At 35.0% G+C, this 17,483-nt stretch overlaps 1 protein-coding gene across 1 annotated transcript in view; it reads left to right on the top strand.

Moving 5' to 3' along the window:
• The window catches only part of LOC105475788 (MyoD family inhibitor domain containing), a 91,304-nt gene that overhangs the window by 49,887 nt on the left and 23,934 nt on the right, over positions 1-17,483 (top strand). Inside the window, exon 4 of the mRNA XM_011731284.3 lies at positions 8,694-8,969. Within this exon, the coding sequence (XP_011729586.1) occupies positions 8,694-8,969 (276 nt within the window). The remainder of the gene's footprint in view (positions 1-8,693; positions 8,970-17,483) is intronic.

Below are 17,483 nucleotides of genomic sequence, written 5' to 3'. Positions count from 1 at the left end.
ACTTCAGTTCTTCCTCTACTCACCAGCGCTTGAACCACAGCAAGCATGACTTTTTGAAATGTGTCTATACAGAGGGGAGGACCTTTTTGAGTTTACACAATAATAAATTTATTTGCACGTTGCTGGCTATGGCTGTATCACCTGTAGGTAAAAAAAAAACAGCTTTTAATAAAGCTGTCTACTTTTTCTAGTTGTTTTTTACTTCAACTAGTTAGAATGTAGTTTATTGTTTTGTTGTAGGAACTTCTCAAGGCCATAAAAAATCTAATATACAAACACGTGGGCAATTTTCTGCAGAATACTGTGAGGATCCAATCTTAGTATACACATTCCAAGAACTGATGAGACTTGTATTAACTAACCAGTTAGCTGCTCTTTAATAGTAACTGCTGCTTTTTCAGGTTAGGATGGAGGGATCTCATTGTTCCCATTCTTGCCTTTACTTAGCTAACTTCACATTTCAACAATCTACTTCTGATACAGGTGTTTACATTAGGTCAGAGTTCTTGGTTTCAAACTTTTTGATATATATCCTTGTTTTGTTAGAAAGCCTGAGTCACATGGAGGAGAGTAAAGGGATCCAAAAGCAGGGCTGGGTCTGGGACCTATATTGGAAAAGTGTTCTGCATCTATCTAAGTTTGTCAATACATTCATTGAGGTGAAACCTGAGAGTGCTGCATGCTTCTTAATGGGAGGTCTTCTTGCATGCTTTGTGGCCTCTGTTGCTTGCTTTTATGCTTTTATCCTCAAATGAATGACAAATTTGGCTTTACATCAGGCTAGCTTTTGTACATCAAAATTTCTAGTTAATTTCTCTGGATAACAAGCATTGGAGAAAAGCTGTATGTGGATAAAATATAGTGGATTTTTTTTTTCTTCATTGGTTTACTATCTGGGGATGTTTTAGTAATACATGCAGATCTTAAAACAAAATGCTGATTATTCTTTTTAAAACTGTTTATATTTGGATTTACTTTTCTCTCATATCGTAAGTTTTCTGAAAAATGAAAGAAAATGTTTGTATATTAACTTGAAAAATGTTTATTTGCAAAAAGGTTTTCTGCTGATTTACAGAGAAAAAAAGCTAATGACACAGAATAAAAAAAAAAGACAAATAGTAATTCAGGAATAAATGGGGAAATTTATGTAGAGGAGGATAAGGAAAGGAAAAAACAAGGGTTAGGAGCTGGAAATCTAGGCCTCCCCGTACATAGGAGGATCTGTCATTTCTCTCATTTGCAAGTGAAGTCCTAATGTGGGGGAGGGAGGGAATGTTGAGGGTAAAGGGTGAAGTAACTTTTGTAAGACAGCAGAAATGGGAAATACTTACTCTAGCATTCAAACCCTGGTTTGTCTTGTTCAAAATCTATAGGCTTACCACTATTGTTGCGAATATCTTGTTTGAGGAAAGTCATTAGCAGTTACACATAAATTACTCCTGATACAAAGGTGATCAACTCATCCCAGATTGTCAGGGACAGACCTGGTTTTGAAACTAAAAATTCTTCATCCCAGGAAGCCCCGCCACACTCCACCACCTCCTTAGTCCTGAGTAAACTGGGATTGTTGGGTCACCCTATCTGATATCCTCCTAGCCATGATTAGGATGGAAATTTAAGAAAATTTTATATACTGGTCTTCAAATGGCAAAGTAAGGTGGGATGGATACTTTTTCTACAAAACTACATGATATCATTATTATACCTCATTAATAATTAGACCTTGCATTGTAAAGATTGTCAACTTTTTCTTTTTCTCTCTCTTCTTCTTTCTTTTTTTTTTTCTTCCTTGAGATAGGATCTCTGTCACTCAGGGTGGAGTGCAGTGGCCTGATCATGGTTCACTATAACCTTGCCCTCCTGGGCTCAAGCCATCCTCCTACCGTAGCCTCCCACGTAGCTGGGATACAGGCGTGTGCCGTCACACCCAGCTAATTTTTTATTTTTTTGTAGAAACAGAGTTTTACTATGTTGTTCTGGCTGGTCTCGAACTCCTGGGCTCAAGTGATCCTCCGACCTCAGCCTCTCAAAGCACTGGGCTCTGCGCCTGGCTCAGATTGTCTACTTTCTAAGATCCACTGTAGCTGTGGATTTAGTAGCATTCTTCCTACTATTATTAAGAGATTGTTTATATGTTGTTAATAGATTGTGTATATTTTTAGCCAATCATCATTTAAGCATTTCTTTCCTGTGAAATTTGGCATATTTTGAGTCATTTGGGCTAAGGGCAGTTTATGTATCATATGTATACACACACACACACACACACACACACACATATATGAATATATGTGTGTGTATATATGTATGTATATATTCATAGTACATAGTTGTTAATAGGCCTTTATAGAAGCCATTAATGTTTTATGGAGTCTCAGCATTAATTCTGTAGCTTAAATAGGATAAAAATTAATTCCTTATGGAACAGTAGGAAATGAGCATTCCAGGTCAGCAAGAAGTGCCCCTCCCTGCTGCCATACAGATTCCTTTTGTTTGGTATCTGGAACATCTCTTAACGTATTTCACTCAGCTGTGGTCAAAACTGGTTTGCTGCCAACTGCAAAACAGAAAGTATAGAGCAGGCACACCCAGGTTTTAAGACCCAGTCCTAAAAGTGGCGGAAATAATTCCTGCTCTCATTCTTTTAGAGAGACCATAGATACATAGCTAAACCTAACTGCAAGGTTAGGGTTGCAGAAAAATGGGACTAACCACCTACTAAGGACAATTGGGAAAATTAATTTGGAGAAGAGTCTCTTACTCCAGGCATTATTTAAATCTAAGTACTCTCTAAATGTTCTTTATGAAATACAGAAAAATTACTGCCTCTCTAAACAACTTCTAAAGTTTTATCCTTTCTTTGGGGGTGGGGGTAGTTGTACTTCCTGTTGTCATCTGGAGATTTATTTTGAATCATTAAAACCGAACTCATGTTAAAAATTCTGTAAGATGTGATGTAATCATAAAACAATTTTCTCCTTTGAGAGTTCCCAGCCAGGTAGTTACAGAATTTGACTGGAATCCTTAAATTGATGAGTGTTCCAAAAAATGTCAGGATTCCAAAGTGTATTTCAGCATGTTAAATATCCACATCAAATAAAGTAAAGATGGAAAATATTATGTCAAAAAAGAGTCCAGAAGCTCAAGAGGTAAATACAAAAACAAAATTAGAAGACCCTTGAAGGGGAAATAAAGAAACAGATACAGAAAGTGCCAGAAACATCTAGACTATGTCAGTGTTGGGATATAGGGTCCATGTAGGGTTTCCATATTGAGGAAGATTTGGATCAAGTTGATGAAAAGAACTGGGCATTAGGATGTTCATTTTAGTTGATTTTAGCCTAAATTCACACTATATTGCAATAAAAATGTAAAATAGTTTTTATCATATTAGTGCATATAGAAGTAACTTTTCATCTTCCTTTTAAAGCTGTTGTATATCTGTGCATATCACATATATTTTATATATATATATATATATATATATATATCTTCTACTATCTGTGTATGTATTTGTCCCATTGTGACTATGGAGTAGCAAAGTCATGGGTACCAGTAAAAGCTTTGTTGCCATCTCTGGGAAAAATCATTTAGATTTACACCAAGTCATTTTCTCCCTCCATATTCTACATTGACCATTTTGTTATTAACAATTTTACATCCTGAGCATTTAATTTTGATTTTTTTTATGTGTACAACAACCATTTAAGCTGAATAGCATGAGAATTCTTTTTAATTTTATTAAATCTGACTTGTGTAAAGAGACCAGTGGCTGAAGATGATTTGCACATACTAATAGATTATACGCTATAGCAAAATGTTGCTTTATATTGCCACTCCAGCAGCTGTGGTTTCCAGTATAGTTATTACTAGCTACAATATCACCAGTTTTTTTTTAAATTATCAAAAGAAGTTCATGCTATTGACTCATTTACTCCCATATTTATTATTCTTATTGAAAATCACTAGACCTAATTTTATTGGTTTCCTTCCTGATTGAAAACATTTGAACCTAGAAAGCGCAGTATTTCTTAAGACATTTGTAACTATTCATCATGGATATTAAAATTACAATCATGCTGTATTGTGTCAGCAATGATTTTTTTAAAAAACATCTTTACACATATGCTAAGCGGATGACCAATGCTATCCAGGTTTGAAGACGCTGAATGTTCTTATAAGTGGTATTTGAAATTTTGATGTGTATTGCATTCATTACTGAATATCAAGAATACTTTTTTTTTTTGCTAGTATTATGGAGTAAATTTAAAATGGGGTCTTTTGTAGAAGTACCCATCCTGTTTAGAATGATATAACAGATGCTGAATGTTCACATATCAAACAAAATGCCAGCTTTCTGTAGAAAAGAGGTGTCAAAAAGTTTCTTTGTACCTTTAACGCATGTGATTATGTAGTACAAAATGCAGAGTTTGTAAAATTTCTTGAATATACAGGCAAAAAAATGAATAATTCAAAACAACTCATAAGTTCTACATTCTATTGTCCCTTTATAACGCAGGCAGAAGATAGCAGTGCGCTCCCAATAGAGCTGAATTTGCACAAGTTACACCTCTGAAAAATGCCAGATGGTCTATGGTCTACTTTTGAGAGCTGTCACATATGTAAAGATTTGAAAAAAGAAAGACAGCTGAATGAGAGCAGTGGATCATTAAAGGGAGAGCGAGGGTCCCTAGGCATCACTTGTGTTTTAAGAAGCATTGTGTCGTTTCCATATTAGCGTGTGTTGTTTTTTTTTTTTTAAAGCCATACACAACTTTGACACAATAAGGAAGGAAATCTGTTTAAAGCCAAGTTGTTGTGGTTTAATCAGTCAGGCGTTTTTGTTCTTTATTTGAAAATAAAATCATGTTTCCTACTTGGTTTTAACTGCAATTTTACCATAAGATTCAAGTCACATCCATAAATAATTATCAATAAAGTTAAATTTAATTTCTGTTGAGATAGCTAATGTATTTAAGGCTTATCCAGTTTTGATTTGACTTACACAATACACACATCTGGCAAAATCATTCAACTAAGAAATATTTTAATGTTAGAAAAACTGGTGTAAAGGGATAATGCTTGGTTATCTGATCATAATCCAAACTATAGTGAAAATAATTAGGTGACAGTGAAACAAAAATAATGTACTGCTGTTTATCTGCCAACAGAAATGGATATCATTTTGAAGATTGAAATATAGATAAATCATTAAGCATACATGAGAATATCACTCCAGCCATACCTAGTAATTTGCAAATAGTCAATTTTGGTAGCAGAGAAAGGTCACATATGTCAATTTTAGAATTTGGTAGCCAGGATACAAGTGTCTTTTACCACTCTTATTTTTATTTATGAAAAATATTTATTGCATAGTAATTCTAAATTTATTTTGAATTATGAAATATGACAGGATGTTTTTGATTGACAAGGAGTCTCTCCAGCTTTAGTCAATGCCATTTCAACTCAATCAAGCTCTCAGATTGCTTGAAATATTCTTTCCAGAGGAAAAAGTGGCCGAAAACATTCCATTTATTTGGTGAGATTACTGGAAAGTGCTCTGAAAATAACACCAAATTAGGTTTAACTGTCTTTTTTGGCATCTTTTAAAGTACATATGCATAACTAGCTTTATGTTCAATAGCAGTCATTAGCATGTCATTCTAGTTGATACAAGAAGTTACAGAAGCAGCAAATTCATCTCTAAATCAAACCATTGCACACCCGTAAGAAATCCTTTTACAGATGCTGTGTAGATTTTAGTTATGAAAAGGGCATATATAACTGCTGAACAGATGTTTACTTTTAGACTATTATTCCTCTTTATCAGTAAAGAACTGAAAAACTATAACAGGATGTCCTATATTAGTTTTTATAAATCAGATATTAATGTTAATAGACTTGGTATGAAAGTATGCATTTAGGTAAAAAAAATCCATCATTTTTCTTAAAATATGCTAGTAAATGAGTAGAATATTTTGACATGTTAAGGTGTTTTTCTTCACAATACATAGGATGTAGGAAAAAGAATTGAAGTAAACAATGGCTTACTAAAGACTTACTCAGAGGCAAACTGTCTTTTTTTTCTGAAAAATGCTTCAAGTCTTATGTAGACCCCAACGATAATAAGTCCTCTTTAGCACATTTATCAACCCAATGTATAACTGTTACATCCTTACATGCAATACTTTTCCAAGTGGAACAGTTCTTCATAGTCTTTTGTAATTTACATTTCATAATTGCTCATAATCATGAACAGAAAAAAAGACTAATTAAAACAGTGAGTTTTAGATTTTTAAATTCCAGGAAAGTATAACAGTACAATTTTCACATGAATGTTTTTTGTTGTTGCTCGTGTTTTTTGCTGAAAAGCTGTGATATATAACTTTGCTTAAAATTTATATAATGAAGGTAAATGATGATTTTAATACTTAATCAATGTAAACAGATAACTTTTGGGGGGCATCAGGGCTTTTAGCTGCAAAAATCTTGGCTAATTTAAATAGAAAATAAATTTATTAGCAGCACATAGATAATCTCAGAGTTATACAGCCAAGGATCATGTCCATCCATTCAGTAGGGCTTTTCTATTGAAAACCCCACTGCTGTAGCACTAGGCCACTCTTTGCTAGGAGGTGGACATCATAAGTTTTCCCTCACTGCTAAAATCAACAAATACCTCTTCACTCCCTGTGTTGAGAGGCTCCACCACCCTGGTGTGGCTAACAGCTTGCATTGATCACTTCCAAATGCAAGCCACATTTCTGTTTGGCAGAATGTAGGTCACATCCTTGTCCTCTAGCTCCAGAGTAGCCTAGGGATGTTGTAGAGGAATTTACGTAACTCCATGTGTGTAACCGGAAATGTTGGACAACACAACACAACAGGTGAATATTCACATTTGTTTTATGATTCATTGTCTAAAAAATCATATTTGTTTGTGGTTATGCTATTAAAACAGTCTCTTCTATTTACTCTTTAAATACAAAGTTTTGTTTTTTCATATATGGGCATTTAATAAATTTGGAATTTACATGTACTAATTATATTAAGCATACGATACCCAAATATTAATTGTATAAATATTAATATTTATATAATTAATTATATTTTATTTATATATTTTATGTTATATAAATATATATAATCAACATAATTACTTAGATTATATTGATTAAAACATTAATATTTATATTGATATAATTATATTAATTTATATAATAATGTAATTATGCATGCTAATTTATTGTACCCAAATATGTAGGTGTGTGCATGTCTACCTTATATTAATATATGAGTCCCATATTTGGGGCTTAATAATTTCATAAGCTTCATTGGCTTGTATGTCTATGCCTGGTCCAATGCGGTACTGCTTTAGGTACTGTGATAGAAATGGCTCATACGTCAAATCCTACAACCCTCTTTTTCTTCTTAAAATTTCCTTGGTCCTTCTTGATTACTCTTCCATATACATTTTTGGATCAGCTTGTCAAGTTCCATAAACAAGCCTGTTGAAAATGTTATGGAAATGGCATTAAATAATAAATTGGGGAGAATTAACATAATTAACATATTTATGTTCTCTCCACCTATTTGGGTTTCTTCTATGCATTTCAGTAGTGTTTTGTAATTTTTGCCATAAAACCTCTGTCCATTTTTTTCTAGTTTAATTCCAAGATACATATAGCGTCTTTTTTTGTTTGTTGGCTTGTTCTTTTCTTTTTTTGTTATTGTGAAGAGTTGTTTTTCTTGTATATTTTTTAATTGGTTTTACTGTCTGCTTACAGGAGCATTGTTGATTTTGTATGGTTGTGTATCAATCTTGCTACATTTTTAGACTTTCAGTATTTATAGTCTTAAACTTAGATTATATGTATACTATATATTTGAATGTTCCCGAGAACATTCAACTCTGTGCACAGCTCAAAAATTTTGTATATTCCTTCTAGAAGTCAGACCTATTACATTTCTTTGTCTTGTTTATTGCTTGTACTATGATCTCCTGCATAATGTTACATAAGTCACGTAAGAATGGGCATTTGATGTACTTCTAAAGTCCTGACATTTAATTTTGGTAGATATGTTTTATTAAAGAAATTATCTTGTATTCCTAACTTTTCATAACTGGTTTATACCAAAATCAAATTAAAGAATAAATATAGAAAAGATTTTTTTCTGCAGGATTCACAATGGGATTTTTTTAAAAAACACCGTATTTTTCTTTGTATTGTTCAGCTTTGAATACCAGAACTTATCATTTCTTTCCTTTTATTTGAAAAGACAATTGAGTAGTTTGTTATTAGTAGTAGTATTGAAATAACACTGTTGTGTCTATGCACAAAGAGGGCTCAGCACATAGAAAACAATCAGCATTCTCTGAATGAGTCTTAAATTACCTTTTCAGATTTCTAACTTAAATTTTCTTTAAAACCTCCCAAAACAGTATTTCTCTGGTCTACTTTTTATATCCTTGCACACACCCACTTTTGATGACCCTGTTCCCATTTTCTGTTTTAGTAAATTATACTTTCTCTATGTCTATGTTAGTATTTTTCTTTCTTTTCTTTGTTGCCTCTTCAGTGTTAATATCATGGGTAAAACCCCAAATCTCTGCTACTGAATGTATTTTCATTATTTTAAAATATTAATTTCTTTTTCTTTAACTGGCTGACTTTTTCCTGTTTTTAATTTAGCCCAACCTCAGCGCTTGCCTCAGCTTCAGACTTCAGCACAGGTGTCGAGTGATGAGGAAATAGGCAAGATAAAGAATGGCCACACAGGTCTGAGCAATGGAAATGGAATTCACCATGGGGCCAAACACGGATCTGCAGATAATCGCAAACTTTCAGCACCTGTTTCGCAAAAAATGCATAGAAAAATTCAGTCCAGCTTGTCTGTAAACAGCGATATCAGTAAGAAGAGCAAAGTAAATGCTGTCTTTTCCCAAAAGACAGGCTCTTCACCTGAAGGTAAGTTTGAGATATATGTAGATTTTATTTGACCAGATGTAAAATAATATTTCCTGGTAATTATTTGATCAAGCAAATATAATTGAAGAATCTTGCTTATCCTTCAGACAAACAGGAATTTTGGTAAAATGCAGATTAACTTCCCCAAAGGAAAGCACAAGATAGAAAAGGAAGCAGTGGCAGCTGACATCCTGCTTTTAGATAATCGTCTTCTAGAGTGAATAGTCATTACTTTAAATATAACTGCTATACTTCTTTTTTTAATGCCACATTTAAAAATATAAATACAACATTTTGATGGCATACATGAGTGTATGTGTGTATTTTTATCTCTCCCTGATGCAATATGTTATTCTATAGTTCAGAGATAAGATTACCTGCTTGTATTTTTGTCTTGCAAATCAGTTCTTAAATAGACAAAGCTAAAATGAGAGAAAGATTAGGTAACTTTCATGCTCTTGCCAGGGAATAGGCCAGGTGATTTCTGTTGCTTGATTGACCAGCATCTTCCAGCCGCCATGTTGGTCAGCACCTCAACCATCTTCATTCCCATCCCATTCCAGCCTCACTGGTCTGGTCTTCAGCTCCTCCTTTAGAGGCACTTGGCTGTGTTCTCTGTCCCCTGAGGAACTAGTTATTACCTCTTCAGTTATATCTCATCCTGCCCTTGGCTGGGTTAAAAACAGGTTAAATACTATGAACCTGAGAAAGTTTTTCTTTATTAAACAAATTGCACATGGTGATAATTAAAACAGACTCCCTTTATATAATTCATTGTATTACATTTAAAAAATAAAAATCTCCTCCTATATTTAAGGATCTGAATTTCTTTCCATGTATCCACGGTCCTCTGGTTTTCCTCCTTTCTCCTTTTAGCAGTTATTGGATGTCTAAAGTCTTGAATCTGTTATATGTATCTGATATACATATATTTCTCCTTATTCCCTTTTCCTTTCTATTTTGCTATGAAATCTTAAGTAAGAGAAATTCTGTGGAATGCCTCTGAAGTTGGTCATGCTTATTCATAGAGACAAATTGAGTTGTAAATAGGAAATTGTATTGAGAATTACCAGTAATGAGTGGGAGAAAGGATATTACATTTTGGCTACAGGTGTCTCAAACTCAACTGAGATAAAGTGTTAGGTTGATCAAATGATATGATAATAAATGGTCTGCATAGTTCCAGGTCAGTGACACTACTTTCCAAACTAATTAGATTGAAAGGGACTTGATTGACACTTTAAAATGAGTTTGACATGTAAGCTGCATGGTCATCTCTGAAGCATAGGTAGGCTGTTAACTAAACTGGCTCTCCAAGGAGTTGGGAAGGCAATGCAATTTTCTTTAGAGGATCTTCGCTTCTAGGTGATTGGGTGAAATAATTGAATGCAATTGAAATCTACTTGTTTTATACATTTGAATTTACTTATTATGTCCCTAACCTCTTATTTTGCATTTGATATTTACTTGTTTTTGTATTAAAGAATGGTAACATTTGCATATCAATCCTAACTTGAAATCGCTTATGGATTGTTTATAAAATTTTTTATTATTGCTTGCCTTTAATACCATGTCTGAATTTATTTGTAATGTAGGAATGCAGCTTCATAAGTAACATATGAAGGAGGAAGAAAATCATCAGTATATGAATGAGATATAGTTTTACTCTTCCTCTTTCTCTCCCTTCTCCTTCCTTCTCCCTCTTCCCTCCCTCTTTTTCTTTTTCTTTCTCTTCTCCTCTCATGCTCACATTCACACTTATGGCCTACCACAGAGCTCTGGATAAGGGAAGTCCCTTGTAATCTGTGTAATCTGCTTTTATCACAAAATATGTTCCAGATTGGATTGGGGAAAAGAGGAACATAAAATACAAATTTAAATGTATAAATATATTTTGCAAAGTCTTATCCATATCTTCATTGTAAGACCGTAGAATTTAGACAAGTGTAGGTTTGTTTTATTGTGATTGCTTGAGTCTAGATTAAAATTCCATTGTCCATATTTTTCTCAAAGTTCTATGTCTTCATGATTTGTCACTATTTAAGGTTGTGCCCTAAAATTTTGTGTTTCTTCTGACTATCAGTTTTGAAGTTATGTTTATTCTCTGGCAATGTGCTGTAATAAAAATCAAAACCAAACCAAAACAAAAAATCCACAGAAGTGGTAGATGGCAAATTAAAAGGAAAAACATTCTCAATTCTGCCACCAGCTTGTTGGGGTACTTGAGTTTCTATGGGCCTGCTTTTTCTGTGAAATGAAAGATTTGGATTAGATAATTTTAAAAATTAAGTTTGGTTCCAAGATTCTATGAGTCTCTTTTTACAGCACTTGCTTTACTCTCAGGATAGATCTCTTGCTATATAGAATATGTGATCTCTTGTTGAGGAAACACCTAAAACCTGATGTGCAGAGTGGGGCAGTGGCAGAAACAGTTGTGGTGAACAGAAATAGCACCTGAATTTCAGGAGGCACATATGTCAGAACAGTAGGCCTTGAATAGGCGGCATGATTTATTGTGCAAATAAAAGTGGATGGAAATGATTTTTTATAAAGCAATAAGAATGAGGAGATTTAGTGGCTAGGTATCTTAGTCTATTTGTGCTGCTGTAACAAAATACCTGAGACTAAAGGTTGGTCAGGTTGGCTCATACCTGTAATCCCAGCACTTTGAAAGGGCCATTGCGGAGGATCGTATGAGACCAGGAGTTCAAGACCAGCCTGGCTACATAGCAAGATCTCATCTCTACAAAAAAGAAAAAAATATATAGCTGGGCACAGTGGCATGCATCTGTGGTCTTAACTACTCAGGAGACTGAAGTGGGAGGATCATTTGAGCCCAGGAGTTTGAGATTACAGTGAACTGTGATTGTGCCACTATATTCCAGCCTGGGTGACAGAGTGAGACCCCGTCTCTAAAGTAAATAAATAAATAAAACACCTGAGACTGTGTATTTGATAAAGATCAGAAGTTTATTTTCTCTCAGTTCTGGAGGCTGGGAAGAGCAAGATCAAGGTGCTGGCAGGTTAGGTTTTCTGGTGATGACCATTCTCTGCTTCTAAGATGATGCCTTGTTGCTACATCCTTGGAAAGGGAGGAGCGCTGTGTTCTCACATGGCAGAAAGCAGAAGGGCAAGAGATCAAAAACTGCATGAAGCCTCTTTATAATGGCCTCAATCTCATTAATGAGGGAGAAGCCCTTATGGCCAAATCACCTCTTAAAGGATTGACCTCTTAATACCATCACACTGGCCATGACGTTTCAACATCTGAGTTTTGGAGAGGTGACATTCAAACCATAGCACAAGGCTTTTCTCAGTTTTATGACTGTTCTGCTTCACATTTTTGTTAAATCGTCATCTTCTATGCCTGTTCTTCCAAGGGCAAATGAGCAAACAAGTAGCAAAATAATATTAACTGAAATTCTCAAAGCAGCTAATCATGCCCACTTCGACAATGTTTTGTTTGTCTGGGTACATGGTGCTTGTGGTTGTGATTTTTGTACTGCATACAAATTATATCAACAACTGGAATAACTTTTTTTTTGGTTCAGATAATGGAATAAAATATTTACAAATTTTCTAGTGTTTGATTAAGAACACTAAGGGCTTATTTTCTAAGCAGGATAGCAAAAACACTGCTAAGACATGATCCATTGCTTATACAGAGGTAAGGTTTGAACCAGCCATAATTGAGTCTGTGGGGGGTTGGCAAGATGTTTTAACATGTCTTTAACTGTGAATGTCCCAATGTCCCAAAGCCTGAGAACAAAGAAGGCTGCACTTCATCAGGTCCTTTTTTTTTTTTTTTTTTTGAGGCGGCGTCTTACTCTGTTGCCCAGGCTGAAGTGCAATGGTGTGATCTCAGCTCACTGAAACCTCTGCCGCCCAGATTCAGGCGATTCTCCTGCCCCAGCCTCCTGAGTAGCTGGAATTACAGGTGCCCACCATCAAGCCTAGCTAACTTTTTTGTATTTTTAGTAGAGATGGGATTTCACCCTGTTGGCCAGGCTGGTCTTGAACTCCTGACCTCAGGTGATCCACCCACCTCAGCCTCCCCATCAGGTACTTTTTAAGCGATGTTGATTCATATTATTAGAGTGCCTTCTATGTGCTACTTGCTTCTCTCACATGAACTTATCTAGTCCTTGCAACAACACTGCAATTCTATGAATTCTATGAAAGTATCTAATTATGAATGAGGAAACCGATGCACAGAGAAGTTAAAGGAAACCACCAAAGGCAACTGGTACATGGTAAAATTGAGACTCAAACTCAAAATTCTGGTTCCACAGTCCATGTTCCTAACCTCTGTGCTATTTTGTGTGACTAAAGTTACAGCTGTGGACCAAGCAGGGATCTTCTTCTTAGTATACATTTGCCTCTTAAAGCCCTTCTTACCACAGTTTTAAAAACAACTCTCACACCTGTGCTGTCTGTTTTCCTTTTCCTACTAGACTGTGAATTCCTGAAAAGGCTGGATTGAATCTGAGTCAATTTTTTTTTTTTTATTGTACAGTGGTGCCCAGCATAAAAGCATCATAGAGTTTCTCATGAGTTAGTAAGTAATACAATACTCTATTCCAAATCATTTTATCCTACCCTTCCTTGAAACCAGCCCTGGAAAATAAAATGTTTGCTCATGGTCACACACACAAAAATGTTCTTTTAAAAAGTTCCATTTTTGCAATGGAGGAAAAAAATCCATGTGGGAAAAAAATTGCACATTTTATTTAAAGGTTATTAAATTTGTAGATTTCTACTTGTTTTATATAATTAAATATTTTCATACATACTTTAATTTTCTGATTGCATCACTCAGGTGGAGAGTTTGAAGACTAAATGTTTAAGATTCTTGACCTTTGAAATAATTATAGTATAATTTAGTATCATATAATATTCAAATTGCCAAGGGTTTTCATTAGACTCAAAGACACTTTTCTTATCATAGGAATGGTAAATCCTAATATGTTTTACATGTGCCAGTTACATCTATATAGTTCTGTAAAAATTAAGTTCTAGCAAAATACTTTTAAAGAGATTTTATGCTTTTTAGGAATTTTTGATAGTTAATTTACACGACATACTTGATATTCTACATTTAGTATGCATAGAGAAATATGTATCCAGTCCTAGTATATCATTGAACCTAAATGCTGAACAAGACAGTGCAGAGCATTATGTGGATGGAAGTAACTACAGTCATCTCATTTTTAATCACATAGAAGCAGTGTGGTGTAGTAATTAGAGGACAGACTCTGAAACTAGCCTGATTGGGATCAAATATTGGCTTTGCTACTCACCAGTGATGTGTCTTTAGGCAAGTTACTTAGCCTCTTTTTGCATCAGTGTCTCATCTCTAAAATGGGGATATTATTAGTACCTGCTTCATAGGATTGTTATGAAGAAGCCTTGAATTGGTACTGCTTAGTGCTTAGAATACAGACCGGCTCAGATGAAGTGTTCAATATGTGTTAGCTGCTGTTATGATCATTAGTATTAAGGTTCATAGAGGGGTCAGGAATGTTAGCTTCTTGGAAAAGTCAATGCCTGGCTGGGGACCTGAAAGACAAGACAAAGATAGTTTAGGGAGTTGAGAATAGAGGGAAGCATTCAAAGCCAAAGGATTTTGTTTTTCTTTTTCTTTTCTTTTCTTTTTTTTTCTTTTTCTTTTGTGTGTGTGTGTGTGTGTGTGTGTGTGTGTGTGTGCGCGCGCGCGTGCGCGCACGCTCCTCTTTTTGTTTGTTTGATAAGTAAGGTTTGTTAGATAAGTAAACATGTGTTATGAGGGTTTGTTGTACAGATTATTCATCCCCCAGGTATTAAGCCTAGTGCCCACTGGTTATTTTTTTCCGACCCTCTTCGTCCTCTCACCACCCCCTTCTCTGAAAGTTCCTAGTGTGTGTTGCTCTCCTCTATGTAAATTCCTGAATTCATGTGTTTTATTCAGAGAACCACAAACAGTTTGCTGTTGCTGAAAAGCTAAATTAGTAGAGAAGATACTAGATGAGTAGGAATGAACCATTCTATGGAGCCTGTGATGCCCCATTCTTCTGCAGCTATTAATACCACACAGATCTGTATGATTTATCTAAAGGACATCATATCCCATATATACTTTTTTGAAAAATTATGTTTTCTTTTCTCTCTGTAATACAAAAATTCCATGGTTGGAATTATATAGAATCAGGGTGCTTTCTCACCTGTAGCCAATACTGCTATGTATTAACGTGCCCTACCATCTGCACCCTGATTATCTTTGCAGTTTTTTTTGTACGTTAATAATGAACTGTTATCAAAAAGGAAATGATTAATTGATTTTAGAGGTGTTGAGCTTGGGATGCTAATGAGCTATACAGGAGACATTTGGACCTATGGAAGGACTGAAACCCAGTTTGTATTTTACAGGCTTTATCTGCTTTCTTTTTTTTAAAGCTATTTTGTGGTTTCTGAGGTCTATGACCTTTCTTTGTTTTCTTTTTAGGCTTCGCTTCTTTGTCTTTTTGATGCATTTTCTCTTGCATTTATAGCAGAGCAGTTTTTCAGAATATACCAGAGGGATAGTGCATACTCCCCACCAGTAGGAGTATAGCCAAGATTCTCCAGGAGACAGTCTGTGTAGGGTACACAGCGTTAAAAAGGGATTAACCAGAACTGGGCAGGACAATTAGAAAAGCTCATAAAGTGATTTCCCCTCCTTCCTTGTGAATCACTGGTAAAATGGTAAAAATATCTTTCCTTGACCTCACTATTTCCCCTTCCTTTCACCGTTTGCAAACTCCAGGTCTAACTCCTTGCACTTGGAATTGTGCCTCCACTGTAATGCATAGACATGTCTGTACACATGGTCAGGTGAAACTGCTGAGTGCCTTTGTTTCTTCTCTCCCCTCAGCCTGGAATGGTCTCATAACTCTTTGCATTCTTGATCTCTACATATTTTTTTCAGAACTCCTCTTAGTCATCATCTCCTGATGCCCCATTTTGGGCAAATTGCCCCTTTTTTTTGGTCTCCACAGCATGCTTGGGGCACAAAATTGTACTGAAGTTGATCTATTAATCTTCCTTTCTGTATTAAAATGTAATCTCATTGAAAGCAAGATTCCATCTTACTTATCTTTTAATGTTTCGCATACAGCCTAGTGCCTGGCTTATACAAGTTCAGTAAAAAGTGAGTTAGGAGTGTCAACTGGAGAACTAGACTTTTTCTTTATCACTCCATAGACATTGTGGTTGAAAGGACAGGAATGGCTGTAATCCTTAAGGGAGAGAATGTGAAGGAATGAAAGGAAGGGCAAATATTTGAGCTAAAAGAAATACAAAAAGAGACCCAGCAGAGGGAGGACTGTAACTCAGAGCTCCTACCTCCCAGCTCATCAACTTTTCTCACTATTCCATATGGGTTTCAAACAACTATATGTTCTTGAATCCTGAAGCTGTGAAAAGAAATTAGAAAGGTAAAATTGAAATTGAGTTGTTTGAGCCGGGTGTGGTGGCTCACACCTGTGATCCCAGCACTTTGGGAGGCTGAGGCAGGTGGATCACCTGAGGTCAAGAGTTCGAGACCAGCTTGGCCAACATGGTAAGATCCTGTCTCTACTAAAAATACAAAAAATAATAATAAAAGGAAAAAGAAAAGAAATTGAGTTGTTTGCTGTTAGTTTCTACAGTATTGTAAAGTCTTATATTCATTTTTTCCCATAAAAAGCTTTTCCGTTTTGCCTGTAATTGTAGAAGTACTACAGTAGTATTTTAGTGCAAAGATAATAATAGGAGCTCATGATATGACCATAAAGTTATAATCAGGGCTTCCAGAAACACATTTTCTGTGACTTTGGCAAGATATGTCACTGCATTCCTCAAAATATTTAATTTGCTTGGATGATGTTTTGTTTTGTTATGTTCTGTTTTCTCAGGCACAGTGCCTTCCATCCCATGTCACAATAATGGTGTGGGCGAAAGGTTTAGAATTCTCCTTTCCAATGAAATATTTGCTAGATCTTTGGAAAATAGGACTTGAAGAAATGTCACTGCTCAGCCAACACATTAAATGGAAAAATAGTAATACAATGAGGAGTGTGTGTGTGGAGAGTAGGCATGATCAAAGTTGACTATATCAAAGTATAAACTATTCTGCACATACAAATCATTAATTTTTGTTTACTTGAAATATTTTAATTAGCTGTTTTTTTTAAAAAAATTAAAGCAATTATCCATCAGAAGTATTTATAAATAGTAAGTGTTTCTGTAGGGTCAAAAGTAAACATTTAAGTACCTTTTCTTTAGAGTTTAGGAAAATAAGTTAACTAGTTTGTTCTCATACCTATGTATTTGGTGAGGAGCAAATAAAAAATTTCAAGGTTCTGAAAAATATATAACTTAATATTGAAACATAGAGATAACTCAAAATATGCCTCAAGCCCCAGAGCTCTTCTTTTGTAATAACCAACAATTTATCGGCCATCTTAAAGAAGAGCTAGAAGCTACCAGCTATGTATGGACTTCACTGTTGGTTTTTTG

Source organism: Macaca nemestrina, chromosome 4 (genome assembly GCF_043159975.1).
Source record: "Macaca nemestrina isolate mMacNem1 chromosome 4, mMacNem.hap1, whole genome shotgun sequence".
NCBI lineage: Eukaryota > Metazoa > Chordata > Mammalia > Primates > Cercopithecidae > Macaca > Macaca nemestrina.
This window is presented reverse-complemented; position numbering and strand designations above follow the sequence as displayed.